Source organism: Oncorhynchus masou, chromosome 13 (assembly GCF_036934945.1).
Source record: "Oncorhynchus masou masou isolate Uvic2021 chromosome 13, UVic_Omas_1.1, whole genome shotgun sequence".
Classification (NCBI taxonomy): Eukaryota; Metazoa; Chordata; class Actinopteri; order Salmoniformes; family Salmonidae; genus Oncorhynchus; species Oncorhynchus masou.
The window spans coordinates 87,662,329-87,682,151 of record NC_088224.1 but is presented as its reverse complement, the minus strand read 5'-3'; the positions used below and the strand labels follow the sequence as shown (position 1 = coordinate 87,682,151).

General features: G+C 41.7%; 1 protein-coding gene across 4 annotated transcripts in view; it reads left to right on the top strand.

The window, feature by feature from the left end:
• The first annotated feature begins 613 nt into the window (after positions 1-613).
• Positions 614-19,823, top strand: part of golim4a (golgi integral membrane protein 4a) — a 34,878-nt gene continuing 15,668 nt past the window's right edge. For all 4 annotated transcript variants that reach the window (XM_064985342.1, XM_064985340.1, XM_064985341.1 and 1 more), the window contains exons 1-4: positions 614-1,324; positions 15,481-15,555; positions 15,680-15,729; positions 19,760-19,813. In XM_064985342.1, coding sequence (XP_064841414.1) covers positions 1,138-1,324; positions 15,481-15,555; positions 15,680-15,729; positions 19,760-19,813 — 366 coding nt within the window. In that variant the 5' untranslated portion in view covers positions 614-1,137. The remainder of the gene's footprint in view (positions 1,325-15,480; positions 15,556-15,679; positions 15,730-19,759; positions 19,814-19,823) is intronic.

Sequence of the window (19,823 nt, the reverse complement as noted above, 5' to 3'; positions counted from 1 at the left end):
ACACTGTATATAGACTTTCTTTTATTTTCTATTGTGTTATTGACTGTACGCTTGTTTATTCCATGTGTAACTCTGTGTTGTTGTTTCTGTCGCACTGCTTTGCTTTATCTTGGCCAGGTCGCAGTTGTAAATGAGAACTTGTTCTCAACTAGCTTACTTAAATAAAGGTGGAATAAAAATCAAATTAAAAAAGATTGTGCCGTGGCGGGTCTAACGGTCCTCTCGCGCCGAACTGCGCATGTGCAGCCCGTCAACTCAAAGGCAACTCCTAAATAAACTCCTATTAAAACGTATCAGTTTGTCACTTTCACGAGGTTGGAGTACTAACATGTTCAAATACGTAAGAGGTTTGCTCGAATCTAAGTTGTGGCTTTAGATTTCGAGAAAATAAATAGTTAAGTAAGATTTTTTTCACCCAAACCCCGGCCTGGTCTGTTTTGCATGAGATCCCGGAAGTCTCGTGATGTTGCGCCTCTGGGTTTAGAAACTCTGTGCTCAAATCCTCCAACACCCCGCCCACACGATCCCAAAATTGTTTGACCGAACCCTACGTGACCAATGAGAAAAATAAATTCCGTGGAGGGCGGGTAGTTGGGTTTCATTGGGGAATGACTTCCTAAGTAGTTGCTGTTGGGTGGTGTCTTCGCTGCTTAGGTGACACGTAACTAAAGTTAAAGGTGCTGTAAGGCCTCGGAAATATCTGGATTTTGACTTCTGCTAAAGGGCTTGGCAAAGTCTGAACACATTGCACTATTACATCCTATCTGGGTTTGTTTCGGAATAGAGTAGTACGCATTGTTTATACTTTACCCACATTAACAACGTCAGCTTCTCCTGAAATATCGGAGAGAGTTTGCTGTGTGTAGTGTAGTCAAGCAAAAATCCAAGGAGAAGTAACAACAAACTGGGATTCCTTCGTGGATGTGGCTACACCGTGTTGTGGGCTAAAATGAGTCCAACATCTTCACTAAACTTCCCCCAACTCTAAAGTGTTTCTGCGCCCTCTGTCTAATAATGCTTGGGGACGACTGAGGTGATAAGGGTAGTAGTGGTAGTAGTAAAAAGTTTAGCTGAACTTTCCACAGAAGTGACCGGGAGATTGTTTGTGCAGGCAGCGGGGAGAGGAGCTATTCAACCATGGGGAACGGAGTGTGTTCTCGGAGGCAGCGGAGAATCTTCCAGTCTCTCCTTCTAATCACCGTGGTTTTCGGGATTATTTACGGGGGGATGATATCGTATGAGATGCACAAACAGCTGAAGAGGACAGAGGCGATGGCTGCCAAGTACCAGCAGCATCAGGAGTCGCTCTCGGCGCAGCTTCAAGGTAAACGTTTTCCCCAGCCGACGTTTTGAAAAGATAAGGAGAGAGCAGTGGCGATTTTAGAATTTTTAATCTTGGTGAGGCAAACAAAACAAAAACTGTGCATGCCAGCAAATCCAGTAACAAACGCAACACTGATGAATAGATAATTTGTAGTATAACGGTGACACACGGTGCTCACAAACTGTTAGGGCCTACATAAAGCTGTCCCAACATCTTACCACTGCTACAACTGGCTATCGGAGCCTTGTCTGGCAGCGAAACAGTTCATTCAGCTTCATTTACTGCCTTTAAAAAAATATATGGCTGATTTATGTGGTTTCTAATGTCAATTGAGATGTACAAAATATGGCATATGCGGGGACGACAAGCGGATAAGGGGCAATCTGTAATTTCGATTAAGACATTAATGAGCGGGCTTGGATGGATGTAGTCATAACTTTGTTTAGCACTTTTGAAATGTACAATGACAGAATTCAGAATATGGGCCGTTCTTAGTGTTCTCCCTGTACTCCAAGTCAGAACCATAAGATAAATAAACAGGGCATATAAGCAGACATTGAAAGCTCTTACAATATTCGATTATTACATTTCTCTAAAACCGGTTATAGGCTACCACGTCAGAACAGTAGGTAAAATTTAAGAGGAAAAATAGACCAATTTATTAGGGTGAGGCACATGGGTTACTACACAGCTTACTACACAACATACACTTATTACTTTCTTAGCTACAGTATACATATCTCCCTGGAATATTTTTGTAAACATTTTTAGATTGAACCTTTATTTAACTAGGCAAGTCAGTTGAGAACAAATTCTTATTTACAATGACGGCCTACCCCGGCCAAACCAGGACGACGCTGGGCCAATTGTGCGCCACCCTATAGGACTCCCAATCACAGCCGGATGTGATACAGCCTGGATTCAAACCAGGGACTGTAGTTATGCCTATTGCATTGAGATGCAGTGCCTTAGACCGCTGCGTGACTCAGGATCGAAATTACATATTATTACATAATTTATGCAACAGCATACAAGACATTTTTGGACTCGCCTTGTTATGCTGTGCTCACTTGAACAGGAAGGTGGCGCAGCAGTCCTTCGTGGGCAAATTTATGGCAATTGGGAATTTCTCGCCATGGAATAGCCTTCATTTCTCAGAACATGTATAGACTGACGAGTTTCAGAAGAAAGTCTTTGTTTCTGGCCATTTTGAGCCTGTAATCGAACCGACAAATGCTGATGCTCCAGATACTCAACTAGTCTAAAGAAGGACAGTTTTTTTTGCTTCTTTAATCAGAACAACAGTTTTCAGCTGTGCTTACATAATAGCAAAAGGGTTTTCTAAGGATCAGTTAGCCTTGGATTAGCTAACACAACATGCCATTGGAACACAGGGGTGATGGTTGCTGATAATGGGCCTCTGTACACCTATGTAGAAATTTTATTAAAATTCATCCATTTCGAGCTACAATATTCATTTACAACATTAACAATGTTTACACTGTATTTCAGATCAATTTGCTATTTTAATGGACACAAAGTGCTTTTCTATCAAACAAGGACATTTTCTAATTGACCCCAAAGTTTTGAACGGTAGTGTATATATTTTTATTACATTTATTTTAGCTAACAATGTGGGGCTCAAAACAGATGGGTCTCTGCCCCACCTAACCCTGAATGATGGGTCGTCACTGGGAGAGAGGGAGGAGCTCAAGGACTTTATTTTAATTACTTTCTTGGCGTTCTTCTTTACCGATATCTGCTTTTACTAAAATATACAATTGTATCAGTTGCTTTTAAAACAATGTTGCGAGTGTCAAAGTTTTTCGCTGTCACAGCGGTGGCTTCTTGTTGACTTGGTTGGCATTGGCTGGCTCAGCTTACTGTATTGAGAGTAGAGGTCGACCGATTAATTGGAATGGCCGATTTAATTAGGGCCAGTTTCAAGTTTTCATAACAATCGGTAATCTGCATTTTGGATGCCGATGGCCAATTTATATTGCACTCCACGAGGAGACTGCGTGGCAAGCTTGACCACCTGTTACGCGAGTGCAGGCAGCAAGGAGCCAAGGTAAGTTACGAGCTAGCATTTAACTTATCTTATAAAAAATAATCAATCTTAACCACTAGTTAACTACACATGGTTGACGATATTACTAGTTTAACTACCTTGTCCTGCGTTGCATTTAATCAATGTGCTGCCTGAAGTTGTCACTTCTCTTGCGATCAGTGTAAGCAGAGTTTTTTTAAAATTTATTTTAATTTTACCTTTATTTAACCAGGCAAGTCAGTTAAGAACAAATTCTCATTTTCAATGACGGCCTAGGAACAGTGGGTAAACTGCCTGTTCAGGGGCAGAACGGCAGATTTGTACCTTGTCAGCTCGGGGGTTTGAACTTGCAACCTTCCAGTTACTAGTCCAACGCTCTAACCACTAGGCTACCCTATATATATAAATTTATAAATAAATAAAAATCGGCCATTTAACTCATCAGCTGAGTTTCGCACACATCATTCCCCAAGCTAGGCTATAGCTTAGAATAGATATGTACCGGAGCCTAAGAGGTTATTTTGAGTTTGATCGAGAGGAGTTTCTTGATAAAGGATTAATGGCTCTATAGTAGGACACACACTTGGTGGCCTCGGTGTCCCAAGGCATGCTCTGCACCTCTGGAAACCTCACTTGCCAGCTCAACATCAGACAGGTCACTAGGCTAGCTTTCTAAACACGTAGGTCACTCCTCTACAACCAGTTTCTCTAAGTAGGCGTAAGCCTTCGGATGATGAAACCACCAATCTGATGTTTGGTTGTACAGTTGTACTTTCTAGGATAGTTCTACGTGGACACTGTTCAATTTCCACATACTTTGTTATATACTTTAGGTACGGCTACACACATGGTTCTTGCTCCATGTTTTACATGTACTGTATGCCTGGTTGGACAGTGAAGTAAGAACACATGGACCATTTAAAATGGATTGGATAGCCCTTCACTCACGTTCTGCCAGGGGTAACTCACTTCAGCCACCTCACTTTGGTGTGGAGGGGTGATTATGTTCTCTTCACTGTCATTCAATATCTACTCTCTGCTGTTAATAGCATTAATGTGACCTACAGTATATTTAGAGATGGACTGTTACACAGCCTGTGGGGGGAAATCGATTGACAGTTTCCCCTTTTTAACAACAGGGCAGCTCTTAACTGCCGAACACTACTAGGGTTTTTGCTGGTCTCAACTCTGCCAACGGCTCTGGAAGCCGAGTTGTACTCAGTAGACTACTCTCTATTTAAAGGTTCTCTACTAGGCATTTAGCAGACACACGCATGTGGAACATTTTACAAGAACAGCATTGAAGTGGGAAGCTAAGTTTCAATCAAAGGGATTTTTTTTTTATCATTCAGAAATACATTGTTATATTAGGAGCCCTAATCTGAAATTAGATTTTTCATATGAAACAGCAGAAGGGTGAATGTTGTAGTGACACTAGACAGTGAAACACAAGGACGAGTGTTTAATTTTATATCCCACTGAAAGAGAAAGAGGCCACTGAGGATGGCTCTGGAACTGTCCTAACCTTTCACCCCTCACTCCTATCACATACTCACTCCTGTATGTGTGTGTGTGGGAAATACAAAGGGAGAGTTAAGGATTTTATTGCCATGAGGAGAGAGACCTTGCATGCTCAGTCATCTCTTTGCCTTCACCAGTTGTGTTGGAGGAGGTAGTTGGCCATGTCTGGATACCCAGGTGTGGAGTTGTCACCCGGAGGAGCGGCTCAGTTAGGGACACCTGAGAGGGACAGGTGAAGGTGACTCTAAAGAGCCCCTGGAGGGCTATAGTGCATAGAGATGATGTAATTGTTATGATACATCATGGTGAACTTACCCGGTGAGGTGAAAGAGGAGCCCTGACAAGACCACTGGGTCCAGAAGTCCTAAACGCCCTTCCTCTCAGACCAACACCTACCTGGTTTCTCCCCTCGCCAGGTGAGTAGTCGGAGTACGGGGAATTGAAGGTAGCTGACTACACAGGTTCCATCTGCACCTGTAGAATGCCGCCCTGTCTGTTTGAAGATTGAGACCGATCTCACCTGTATAGGGTTGCCCAGGTGAGAGAGTATTGGATAGATGGACCTGAGCCCAGCTCTACCAACCAGAGGTCCAGTCCCTACTGGTCTGTCTCACCTGTATAGGGTTGCTCAGGTGAGTAGAATTACAATGGAGGTGGAACCCAGCCCACCACACACACCTCCCCTCGAGGCCCAATAGTTCCGGGAGATGATCGGACTCTGGGCCCAGTTCACTCCAAAGGTCAACTTCATAGTGTGCCTTCTGTTCTCTCGCTCCATACACTTTATCCGCCATAAGGGACTGTATTAACCATTGGGGGACTCACTCTTGTGGGACCTCTGTTGCCATGCTCACTGAGCTGTTATTTTGGGTGCTTTTAAGGTATAGTGTAAATGCCGGGAAATTCCACGTTAACAGAATTACTCTTTGACTTTTTTTTTTTACTTTAAAATCTATGCCAAACAAAAACCATTGATTTCAAAGTTTAACAAACCATACAACTCTATGCACAAGGACTACTTTTAACAATTTGCACCAAAACTTGTCCAAAATGAATTTAAAGCTGCACTATGCAGAAATCGCTCCGCCATTTCCTGTTTGCAATTTTTTTTAAATAGTTTGCCTAATTTCAGTTTGACAAAACAATCAAGTATAGTGTATTGAACCATTGTACCATCTGAACTACTGTGACGTCTTTTCCACAAATATTTCCAGCTGTTTGAAGCGGGTGTAGAAAACCCTTAACAGGATTGGCCCCTTTAAAAAAAAAAAAAATGTTAGCTTAAAATGTCATACTCAAATCTAACTTCCTGTAGCTCAGGACCTGAAGCAAGGATGTGCATATTCTTGATATCATTTGAAAGGAAACACTTTGAAGTTTGTGGGAGAATTGTAGGAGAATATAACATGTTAGATCTGGTAAAAGATAATACAAAGAAAAAAAACATGCGATTTTTATTTTTTTTCCCCATCGTGAAAGGCAACAGAAAGGCCATTATCTGACTTTGGACTCTAAGCGCACTTTAGATTTTGGCCACTAGAAGGCAGCAGTGTATGTGCAAAGTTTTAGACTGATCCAATCAACCATTGTATTTATCTTCAAAATGTTGTTTTGAGTCTGCCAAAATCTGCATAATTGGTCTGTGCAGATCCTGAACTTTGGTGACTGATTACGGTAAAATCTCTCTCAGGGTTTTATGCAACCGCGGATTTCAAAAACTCTTTTATATTTTATTTATTTTACCTTTATTTAACTAGGCAAGTCAGTTAACTTCATGCGACGGGCAATCCGGGATCCTATTTTTAGCCTCAAGCTCATTAGCATAACTCAACATTAACTATTCATGAAAATCGCAAATGAAATGAAATAAATATATTTGCTCTCAAGCTTAGACTTTTGTTAACAACACTGTCATCTCAGATTTTCAAAATATGCTTTTCAACCATAGCTACACAAGCATTTGTGTAAGAGTATTGATAGCTAGCATAGCTATAAGCCTAGAATTCAGCCAGCAACATTTTCACAAAAACAAGAAAATAATTCAAATAAAATAATTTACCTTTGAAGAACTTCAGAGGTTTTCAATGAGGAGACTCTCAGTTAGATAGCAAATGTTCAGTTTTTCAAAAAATATTATTTGTGTAGGACAAATCGCTCCGTTTTGTTCACGTTTGGCTATGAAAAAAAACCTGTATCCAGTTATAGCCTCAAGCTCATTAGCATAACGTAACGTTAACTATTTATGAAAATCGCAAATGAAATGAAATAAATATGCTAGCTCTCAAGCTTAGCCTTTTCTTAACACTGTCATCTCAGATTTTCAAAATATGCTTTTCAACCATAGCAAAACAAGCATTTGTGTAAGAGTATTGATAGCTAGCGTAGCATTTAGCGTAGCATTTAGCGTGCAACATTTTCACAAAAACAGAAAAGCATTCAAATAAAATCATTTACCTTTGATGATGTTTTCAATGAGGAAACTCTCAGTTAGATAGCAAATGTTCAGTTTTTCCTGAAAGATTCTTTGTACATCACTTTGCTCCGTTTTGTACATCACTTTTGGCTACCAAAAAACCCAGAAAATTCAGTCACCAAAACGCCGAACTTTTTTCCAAATTAACTCCATAATATCGACTGAAACATGGCAAACGTTGTTTAGAATCAATCCTCAAGGTGTTTTTCACATATCTCTTCATTGATATATCGTTCGTGGAAGTCTGCTTTCTTCTCTGAATTAAATGGAAAAATACTTGCAGCTGAGATTTACGCACCAATTTCGACGCAGGACACCGGGCGGACACCTGGTAAATGTGGTCTCTTATGGTCAATCTTCCAATGATATGCCTACAAATACGTCACAATGCTGCAGACACCTTGGGGAAACGGCAGAAATTGTGGGCTCTCTCCTTGCGCAATCACAGCCATATAAGGAGACATTGGAAAACAGCGCTTCAAAACTTTTGCTCATTTCCTGTTTGAAGTTTCATCTTGGTTTCGCCTGTAGCATCAGTTCTGTGGCACTCACAGATAATATCTTTGCAGTTTTGGAAACGTCAGTGTTTTCTTTCCAAAGCTGTCAATTATATGCATAGTCGAGCATCTTTTCGTGACAAAATATCTTGTTTAAAACGGGAAGGTTTTTTTATCCAAAAATTAAATACTGCCAGATCAGGGATTCGAACTTGCAACCTTTCGGTTACTAGTCCAACGCTCTAACCACTAGGCTACCCTGCTCCGAATTAAGATTAAAAGATGTCTGCAGAAAGAATGGGGTGTCGGCTATGATATGACACATTGACTTTTGAAAAATATATTTTGCTTATCAAACTACAGTAAGTGAAGTGGATTTACACCCGGTAACGGAATTACAACTTGGGTGCCTGATCTGTACCTCACAGAAATTCATAATTACGGATGTTTCACAAGTTTGGACATCACAGTGCGGCACAGTTGAATAGAGTGCAGTACAATACAGCTGAGCACAGGGTACAATGTACTGTACTGTATTGTATTGGACTGCACTGTATTGTATTGGACTGTACTCTACTGTATTGGACTGTACTCTACTGTGCTCTGCTCACTGTACTGAAGGGAGGACCTTAGCAGGTGACCCAACTGTACTGTACCGTGCTCTATTCACTGTACTGAAGGGAGGACAGTAGCAGGTGACCCAACTGTACTGTACTGTATTGGACTGTTTTGTACTGTAATGTACTGTACGGAGGACCTTAGCAGGTGATCCAACTGTACAGTATTGGACTGTACTGTACTGTACTCTACTCACTGTACTGAAGGGAGGACCTTAGCAGGTGACCCAACTGTACTGTATTGGACTGTACTGTACTGTACTGTACTCTACTCTACTCACTGTACTGAAGGGAGGACAATAGCAGGTGACCCAACTGTACAGTATTGGACTGTACTGTATTGGACTGTACTCTACTGTACTCTGCTCACTGTACTGAAGGGAAGACAGTAGCAGGTGACCCTACTGTACTGTATTGGACTGTACTGTATTGGACTGTTTTGTACTGTACTGTACTCTACTCACTGTACTGAAGAGAGGACCGTAGCAGGTGACCCAACTGTACTGTACCGTGCTCTACTCACTGTACTGAAGGGAGGACAGTAGCAGGTGACCCAACTGTACTGTATTGGACTGTACTGTACTGTACTGTACTCTACTCACTGTACTGAAGGGAGGACAATAGCAGGTGACCCAACTGTACAGTATTGGACTGTACTGTATTGGACTGTACTCTACTGTACTCTGCTCACTGTACTGAAGGGAAGACAGTAGCAGGTGACCCTACTGTACTGTATTGGACTGTACTGTATTGGACTGTTTTGTACTGTACTGTACTCTACTCACTGTACTGAAGGGAAGACAGTAGCAGGTGACCCTACTGTATTGGACTGTACTGTATTGGACAGAACGGCAGATTTGTACCTTGTCAGCTCGGGGGTTTGAACTTGCAACCTTCCGGTTACTAGAGGCTGACAAAGGGGAAGGGGGCAAGGCGGAGAGGGAGAGGCCACTAGGCTACCCTGCCGCCCCACTGTGAAGTGAGGGGGAAAAATGTTAAAACGTTAAAATATCTTCCAGATATGTGGGTTTTTTGGTAACGGGATTAAGAGGCAATATTTCTTAGACTTACAGACGGTAAAGAATTTATCCAAAACAAATGATGTTGATGTTAGTTGGCAGGGGTCTTTATGTCAACATGATTGTGTTTTTAATGTATTTCTGAAACCTTTAAGACTTTTTCTGGTAGATGTTGTCGGAGACGCCTTTTCCCATCTGTTTATCCACAAATCAAAGCCTTTATGCCTCGTTTTTAAGATGGAACGTTTTAGAAACATTTATCTTTGCCTTTAATTTCCCCAAAATATAGACTCTTCGCTTTCATTTGACACCCAATTTGAAATCATCCCATGAACTTCCCATGTTGGTGCTCATGGCTCCTTTTACATTGAGACCTAGGAAACGGTTGTTTTTTCCTGGTACAACAGGGCTTTCTCTTGATTTTGATCCTTGAACAACGTGGCTTTCTCTGGGTTTGAACACTTGACTCACTGTTGATTCAGTGCCTCTCCTCTCCGCCTTGCCCCCCTTTGTCAGCCCCCCTTTCCCTTTGTCAGCCCCCCTTTCCCTTTGTCAGACCCCCTTTCCCTTTGTCAGACCCCCTTTCCCTTGTCAGACCCTCTTCCCCTTTGTCAGCCCCTACTCTCTTCTGTCTCCCAGTAGTGTGAGTTTTTCCTTCACAGTTTGACTCTGTCTTGACTTCCCCTCAATCTATCGAACACCGACTGGCTTGACAGACAGAGATGCGTGGCCTAACCGAAGAGAGATCACTGAGAAATGAACACAGTGGAGCTATAAAGCTCAGACTGCTCTCTCATGTCTCTGTTTTGGTCTCTGGTAAAGGATGGTCCCAGTCTATGGGTATCTCTCAACAAGTCTAACCTTTCTTCCTCTCTTCATTTCCTTCACCCACACTAATCTGAGAAGAGGACAGGTGAAAGTACAGGTAGGCTTCCTTCTGCCGTATAGCTTCCACTCCCCTTGTGTCCAGATCAGTGCCCGTATTGAGATGTAGCCTTACCCAGAGTGTATGTTGTGGAATTTAACCCTAGCATTAGGGAGTTAGACGCACTGTTGCTCTGTTTAATAAGTACACACTTTAAACCTTGGATGTTGAATGCATGTATAATAGGTCTGTGTTAAGCTGCCCATTGTAATCAAGCGACTGAAAGGGCACTCTGATAACAGTAAAGGCGCTCTGATAAGGAAAGGGGACACCAGGTCAGTTGTACAACTTAATGCATTCAACTGAAATGTGTCAGTATCTGTAATTGAAAAGTTGAATCTGCTGCTCAGATTTTCCAGGTGGTATTACAGGCAGAACAGGTGGGATATTTTCCTTGGGTTTTCATGGTGTCACGCTAACCCTTTGAAGTCTGGGGAAACACAATGGCCAGGTATTCTGCCACACATTGTTTACGGCCAAATAGCATTCCAGTTTGCCTAGATTTTGGGTTAATTCTCTTTTTCTTGCTATATGTATATGTGTGTATGTATATATGTATATGTACAGTGGGGCAAAAAAAGTATTTAGTCAGCCACCAATTGTGCAAGTTCTCCCACTTAGAAAGATGAGAAAGGCCTGTAATTTTCATCATAGGTACACTTCAACTATGACAGACAAAATGAGAAGAAAAAAAAATCCAGAAAATCACATTGTAGGATTTTTAATGAATTTATTTGCAAATTATGGTGGAAAATAAGTATTTGGTCACCTACAAACAAGCAAGATTTCTGACTCTCACAGACCTGTAACTTCTTCTTTAAGAAGCTCCTCTGTCCTCCACTCGGTATCTGTATTAATGGCACCTGTTTGAACTTGTTATCAGTATAAAAGACACCTGTCCACACTTCAAACTCCACTATGGCCAAGACCAAAGAGCTGTCAAAGGACACCAAAAACAAAATTGTAGATCTGCACCAGGCTAGGAAGACTGAATCTGCAATAGGTAAGGAGCTTGGTTTGAAGAAATAAACTGTGGGAGCAATTATTAGGAAATGGAAGACATACAAGACCACTGATAATCTCCCTCGATCTGGGGCTCCACGCAAGATCTCACCCCGTGGGGTCAAAATGATCACAAGAACGGTGAGCAAAAATCCCAGAACCATACGGGGGGACCTAGTGAATGACCTGCAGAGAGCTGGGACCAAAGTAACAAAGCCTACCATCAGTAACACACTACACCGCTAGGGACTCAAATCCTGCAGTGCCAGACGTGTCCCCCTGCTTAAGCCAGTACATGTCCAGGCCTGTCTGAAGTCTGCTAGAGAGCATTTGGATCATCCAGAATAAGATTGGGAGACTGTCATATGGTCAGATGAAACCAAAATATAACTTTTTGGTAAAAACTCAACTCGTCATGTTTGGAGGACAACGAATGCTGAGTTGCAGCCAAAGAACACCATACCTACTGTGAAGCATGGGGGTGGAAACATCATGCTTTGGGGCTGTTTTTCTGCAAAGGGACCAGGACGACTGATCCGTGTAAAGGAAAGAATGAATGGGGCCATGTATCGTGAGATTTTGAGTGAAAACCTCCTTCCATCAGCAAGGGCATTGAAGATGAAATGTGGCTGGGTCTTTCAGCATGACAATGATCCCAAACTCACCGCCCGGGCAACGGAGTAGTGCCTTCGTAATAAGCATTTCAAGGTCCGAGAGTGGCCTAGCCAGTCTCCAGATCTCAACCCCATAGAAAATCTTTGGAGGGAGTTGAAAGTCCGTGTTGCCCAGCAACAGCCGCAAAACATCACTGCTCTAGAGGAGACCTGCATGGAGGAATGGGCCAAAATACCAGCAACAGTGTGTGAAAACGTTGTGAAGACTTACAGAAAACGTTTGACCTCTGTCATTGCCAACAAAGGGTATATAACAAAGTATTGAGAGAAACTTTTGTTATTGACCAAATACTTATTTTCCACCATAATTTGCAAATAAATTCATTAAAAATCCTACAATGTGATTTTCTGATTTTTTTTTCTTCTCATTTTGTCTGTCATAGTTGAAGTGTACCTATGATGAAAATTACAGGCCTCATCTTTTTAAGTGGGAGAACTTGCACAGTTGGTGGCTGACTCAATACTTTTTTTGCCCCACTGTATGTGTGTATGTATGTGTATATGTATGTACGTATATTTATATATACACTGCTCAAAAAAATAAAGGGAACACTAAAATACATCTTAGATCTGAATGAAATATTCTTATTAAATACTTTTTTCTTTACCTAGTTGAATGTGCTGACAACAAAATCACAAGTAATCAATGGAAATCAAATTTAAAGTGGAAAACCACACTACAGGCTGATCCAACTTTGATGTAATGTCCTTAAAACAAGTCAAAATTAGGCTCAGTAGTGTGTGTGGCCTCCCTACAACGCCTGGGCATGCTCCTGATGAGGTGGCGAATGGTCTCCTGAGGGATCTCCTCCCAGACCTGGACTAAAGCATCCGCCAACTCCTGGACAGTCTGTGGTGCAAAGTGGCGTTGTTGGATGGAACGAGACATGATGTCCCAGATGTGCTCAATTGGATTCAGGTCTGGGGAACGGGCGGGCCAGTCCATAGCATCAATACCTTCCTCTTGCAGGAACTGCTGACACACTCCAGCCACATGAGGTCTAGCATTGTCTTGCATTAGGAGGAACCCAGGGCCAACCGCACCAGCATATGGTCTCACAAGGGGTCTGAGGATCTCATCTCGGTACCTAATGGCAGTCAGGCTACCTCTGGCGAGCACATGGAGGTGCTGTGCGGCCCCCCAAAGAAATGCCACCCCACACCATGACTAACCCCCCCCCGAACCGGTCATGCTGGAGGATGTTGCAGGCAGCAGACCGTTCTCCACGGTGTCTCCAGACTCTGTCACTTCTGTCACATGCTCAGTGTGAACCTGCTTTCATCTGTGAGGAGCACAGGGCGCCAGTGGCGAATTTGCCGATCTTGGTTTTCTCTGGCAAATGCCAAATGTCCTGCACGGTGTTGGGCTGTAAGCACAACCCCCACCTGATGTACTGGCCTGTCTCCTGGTAGCGCCTCCATATTCTGGACACTACGCTGACAGACACAGCAAACCTTCTTGTCACAGCTCGCATTGATGTGCCATCCTGGATGAGCTGCACTACCCGAGCCACTTGTATGGGTTGTAGACTCCGTCTCATGCTACCACGAGAGTGAAAGCACCGCCAGCATTCAAAAGTGACCAAAACATCAGCCAGGAAGCATAGGAACTGAGAAGTGGTCTGTGGTCACCAACTGCAGAACCACAACTTTATTGGTGGTGTCTTGCTAATTGCCTATAATTTCCACCTGTTGTCTATGCCATTTGCATAACAGCATGTGAAATTTATTGTCAATCAGTGTTGCTTCCTAAGAGGAAAGTTTGATTTCACAGAAGTGTGATTGACTTGGAGTTGCATTTTTTTTTTTTAGTAGTATATATGTATATATATTTGTATGTATTTATATACACACACTACCATTCAAAAGTTTGGGGTCACTTACAAATGTCCTTGTTTTTTTAAAGAAAAGCATTTTTTTTTGTCCATTAAAATAATATGAAATTGATCAGAAATACAATGTAAACATTGTTAATGTTGTAAATGACTATTGGCAGATTTTTATTTTTATTTGTATGGAATACATCGGCGTAGAGGCCCATTATCAGCAACCATCACTCCTGTGTTCCAATGGCATGTTGTTAGCCTTTTATAATGATAAACTTGAAATAGCTATTTGATCATTAGAAAGCCCTTTTGCAATTATGTTAGCACAGCTGAAAACTGTTGTAGTGATTAAAGAAGCAATAAAACTGGCCTTCTTTAGACTAGTTGAGTATCTGGAGCATCAGCATTTGTGGGTTTTGATTACAGGCTCAAAATTGCCAGAAACAGACTTTCTTCTAAAACTCATTAGCCTTCATTTCTCAGAACAAGAATAGACTATCCCGTGCGAAATGAAGGCTATCTAATGTACTTGTCTTCACCCGCATGTGTGATGTTCAGATGTACTGATTCTGTGTAGGTGTTTGTTACACGTGGTCTTCTACTGCGAGGATGATCAGCTGTCTGTCCTGTCTCCCTGTAGCGCTGTGTTAGGCGTCTCACAGTACGGACATTGCAATTTATTGCCCTGGCCACATCTGCAGTCCTCATGCCTCCTTGCAGCATGCCTAAGGCACGTTCACGCAGATGAGCAGGGACCCTGGGCATCTATCTTTTGGTGTTTTTCAGAGTCAGTAGAAAGGCCTCTTTAGTGTCCTAAGTTTTCATAACTGTGACCTAATTGCCTACCATCTGTAAGCTGTTAAGTGTCTTAACGGCCGTTCCATGTGCATGTTCAGGTGCATGTTCGTCGATTGTTTATGGTTCTTTGAACAAACATGGGAAACAGTTTTAAACCTTTTACAATGAAGATCTGTGAAGTTATTTGGATTTTTACAAATTATCTTTTGAAGACAGGGTCCTGGAAAAAGGTCAGTTTCCTTTTTTTGCTGAGTTTGTGTGTGAGAGAACTCTGTGACGACATACTGTGGAGTACCACACCTGACCTTCAATCAACGATGGCAATGCCAGAATACACATTCTGAACCAATACTGAACACGCTCACTCATTCAGACGCAGCAAAGGATCTGTTTGCTTGTTCTAAGCCATTTATGTGTGTTTTAAATCTAAATGTTTGTATCATAGACGTCTTTCTGTTTAGCTTCAACTCCAGATGGCTCTGGGATAACATCCTGGCACATTAACACTGTTTTCTCTGTTTCCCCCTGTCTTTCTCCCTCCCTTCTCTCTCTCTCTCTCTCCCTCTGTCTCTCTCGCTCTCTCTCCCTCTGTCTTTCTCCCTCCCTTCTCTCGCTCTCTCTCCCTCTGTCTCTCTCGCTCTCTCTCCCTCTGTCTTTCTCCCTCCCTTCTCTCTCTCCCTCTGTCTTTCTCCCTCCCTTCTCTCTCTTCCTCTGTCTTTCTCCCTCCCTTCTCTCTGTTTTCTCTGTTTCTCAGTGGTGTATGAGCATCGTTCGCGTCTAGAGAAGTCTTTGCAGAAGGAACGTCTGGAGCACAAGAAGGCCAAAGAGGGTGAGGGAGACAAAACGTCAGCCACTAGTATATACATTACTCCATGAAGTACTTTAATCCTCAATCATACACTCTTTACAACCATGTTGATTCCATCATGTCTTCCCCTTTTTGTCTCCAACAGATTATCAGGTGTATAAACTTGAAGCCCAACAGTCACTGAACAAGGAGAAGGTAGGCCTGAGTCCCCAACTCTAGTAGTCGTGATGGAAAGTTATGCAGTTAAATTCAGCATTTATGTGCCCATCTGTTTAGTGGGACTGTTAAATGATTCTGTCTGACTGCCAACATCTCTCCAGACTGAGGAACAGTTGTATTCTAATGGTTTTATTAGGTCAGCGGCACTGATGTCACTTTCTGCTGTGGGCTGAAATGCCTCTGATTTGGTTGGGGGATGTTATTCATAATATTTAAAGGAGGAGTGGGGACAGGGAGTGTAAATGTTGTTGATATTAAAGGAGTGGGGACAGGAGTGTAAATGTTGTTGATATTAAAGGAGTGGGGACAGGATTGTAAATGTTGTTGATATTAAAGGAGTGGGGACAGGGATTGTAAATGTTGTTGATAATAAAGGAGTGGGGACAGGGAGTGTAAATGTTGTTGATATTAAAGGAGTGGGGACAGGATTGTAAATGTTGTTGATATTAAAGGAGTGGGGACAGGGAGTGTAAATGTTGTTGATATTAAAGGAGTGGGGACAGGAGTGTAAATGTTGTTGATATTAAAGGAGTGGGGACAGGATTGTAAATGTTGTTGATATTAAAGGAGTGGGGACAGGGATGGTAAATGTTGTTGATATTAAAGGAGTGGGGACAGGATTGTAAATGTTGTTGATATTAAAGGAGTGGGGACAGGGATGGTAAATGTTGTTGATATTAAAGGAGTGGGGACAGGGATGGTAAATGTTGTTGATATTAAAGGAGTGGGGACAGGGAATGTAAATGTTGTTGATATTAAAGGAGTGGGGACAGGAGTGTAAATGTTGTTGATATTAAAGGAGTGGGGACAGGATTGTAAATGTTGTTGATATTAAAGGAGTGGGGACAGGGATGGTAAATGTTGTTGATATTAAAGGAGTGGGGACAGGGATGGTAAATGTTGTTGATATTAAAGGAGTGGGGACAGGGAATGTAAATGTTGTTGATATTAAAGGAGTGGGGACAGGGAATGTAAATGTTGTTGATATTAAAGGAGTGGGGACAGGAGTGTAAATGGTGTTGATATTAAAGGAGGAGTGGGGACAGGAGTGTAAATGGTGTTGATATTAAAGGAGGAGTGGGGACAGGAGTGTAAATGGTGTTGATATTAAAGGAGGAGTGGGGACAGGAGTGTAAATGTTGTTGATATTAAAGGAGGAGTGGGGACAGGAGTGTAAATGTTGTTGATATTAAAGGAGGAGTGGGGACAGGAGTGTAAATGTTGTTGATATTAAAGGAGGAGTGGGGACAGGAGTGTAAATGGTGTTGATATTAAAGGAGTGGGGACAGGAGTGTAAATGGTGTTGATATTAAAGGAGGAGTGGGGACAGGAGTGTAAATGGTGTTGATATTAAAGGAGGAGTGGGGACAGGAGTGTAAATGTTGTTGATATTAAAGGAGTGGGGACAGGAGTGTAAATGGTGTTGATATTAAAGGAGGAGTGGGGACAGGAGTGTAAATGTTGTTGATATTAAAGGAGGAGTGGGGACAGGAGTGTAAATGTTGTTGATATTAAAGGAGGAGTGGGGACAGGAGTGTAAATGGTGTTGATATTAAAGGAGGAGTGGGGACAGGAGTGTAAATGTTGTTGATATTAAAGGAGGAGTGGGGACAGGAGTGTAAATGTTGTTGATATTAAAGGAGGAGTGGTGACGGGGATTGTAAATGTTGTTGATATTAAAGGAGTGGGGACAGGGATTGTAAATGTTGTTGATATTAAAGGAGTGGGGACAGGAGTGTAAATGTTGTTGATATTAAAGGAGTGGGGACAGGATTGTAAATGTTGTTGATATTAAAGGAGTGGGGACAGGGATTGTAAATGTTGTTGATATTAAAGGAGTGGGGACAGGATTGTAAATGGTGTTGATATTAAAGGAGTGGGGACAGGAGTGTAAATGTTGTTGATATTAAAGGAGGAGTGGGGACAGGGATTGTAAATGTTGTTGATATTAAAGGAGTGGGGACAGGGATTGTAAATGTTGTTGATATTAAAGGAGTGGGGACAGGAGTGTAAATGTTGTTGATATTAAAGGAGTGGGGACAGGAGTGTAAATGTTGTTGATATTAAAGGAGTGGGGACAGGGATTGTAAATGTTGTTGATATTAAAGGAGTGGGGACAGGATTGTAAATGGTGTTGATTTTAAAGGAGTGGGGACAGGAGTGTAAATGTTGTTGATATTAAAGGAGTGGGGACAGGGATTGTAAATGTTGTTGATATTAAAGGAGTGGGGACAGGATTGTAAATGTTGTTGATATTAAAGGAGTGGGGACAGGATTGTAAATGTTGTTGATATTAAAGGAGGAGTGGAGACGGGGATTGTAAATGTTGTTGATATTAAAGGAGGAGTGGAGACGGGGATTGTAAATGTTGTTGATATTAAAGGAGTGGGGACAGGGATTGTAAATGTTGATATTAAAGGAGGAGTGGAGACAGGGATTGTAAATGTTGATATTAAAGGAGGAGTGGAGACAGGGATTGTAAATGTTGATATTAAAGGAGGAGTGGAGACAGATTGTAAATGATGTTGATATTAAAGGAGGAGTGGTGACAGGGATTGTAAATGTTGTTGATATTAAAGGAGTGGGGACAGGGATTGTAAATGTTGATATTAAAGGAGTGGAGACAGGGATTGTAAATGTTGTTGATATTAAAGGAGGAGTGGAGACAGGGATTGTAAATGTTGATATTAAAGGAGGAGTGGAGACGGGGATTGTAAATGATGTTGATATTAAAGGAGTGGGGACAGGGATTGTAAATGTTGTTGATATTAAAGGAGGAGTGGAGACGGGGATTGTAAATGTTGTTGATATTAAAGGAGGAGTGGAGACGGGGATTGTAAATGATGTTGATATTAAAGGAGGAGTGGAGACGGGGATTGTAAATGTTGTTGATATTAAAGGAGTGGGGACAGGGATTGTAAATGTTGATATTAAAGGAGGAGTGGAGACAGGGATTGTAAATGTTGTTGATATTAAAGGAGGAGTGGAGACAGGGATTGTAAATGTTGATATTAAAGGAGGAGTGGAGACAGATTGTAAATGATGTTGATATTAAAGGAGGAGTGGTGACAGGGATTGTAAATGTTGTTGATATTAAAGGAGGAGTGGAGACAGGGATTGTAAATGTTGATATTAAAGGAGGAGTGGAGACAGATTGTAAATGATGTTGATATTAAAGGAGGAGTGGTGACAGGGATTGTAAATGTTGTTGATATTAAAGGAGTGGAGACAGGGATGGTAAATGTTGTTGATATTAAAGGAGGAGTGGAGACAGGGATGGTAACTGTTGTTGATATTAAAGGTGGAGTGGAGACAGATTGTAAATGTTGTTGATATTAAAGGAGGAGTGGAGACAGATTGTAAATGTTGTTGATATTAAAGGAGGAGTGGAGACAGGGATTGTAAATGTTGTTGATATTAAAGGAGGAGTGGAGACAGATTGTAAATGATGTTGATATTAAAGGAGGAGTGGAGACAGGGATTGTAAATGTTGTTGATATTAAAGGAGGAGTGGAGACAGGGATTGTAAATGTTGTTGATATTAAAGGAGGAGTGGAGACAGATTGTAAATGATGTTGATATTAAAGGAGGAGTGGAGACAGGGATTGTAAATGTTGTAGATATTAAAGGAGGAGTGGAGACAGGGATTGTAAATGTTGTTGATATTAAAGGAGGAGTGGAGACAGGGATGGTAAATGTTGTTGATATTAAAGGAGTGGAGACAGGGATTGTAAATGTTGTTGATATTAAAGGAGGAGTGGAGACAGATTGTAAATGATGTTGATATTAAAGGAGGAGTGGAGACAGGGATTGTAAATGTTGTAGATATTAAAGGAGGAGTGGAGACAGGGATTGTAAATGTTGTTGATATTAAAGGAGGAGTGGAGACGGGGATTGTAAATGTTGTTGATATTAAAGGAGGAGTGGAGACGGGGATTGTAAATGTTGTTGATATTAAAGGAGGAGTGGAGACAGGGATTGTAAATGTTTGTCATTTGTTAAACAGCAGGACTCCAGCAGCAGATTGAACTCATTACATGGGCAGCACCAGATGCTGAAGGTCAGTACAC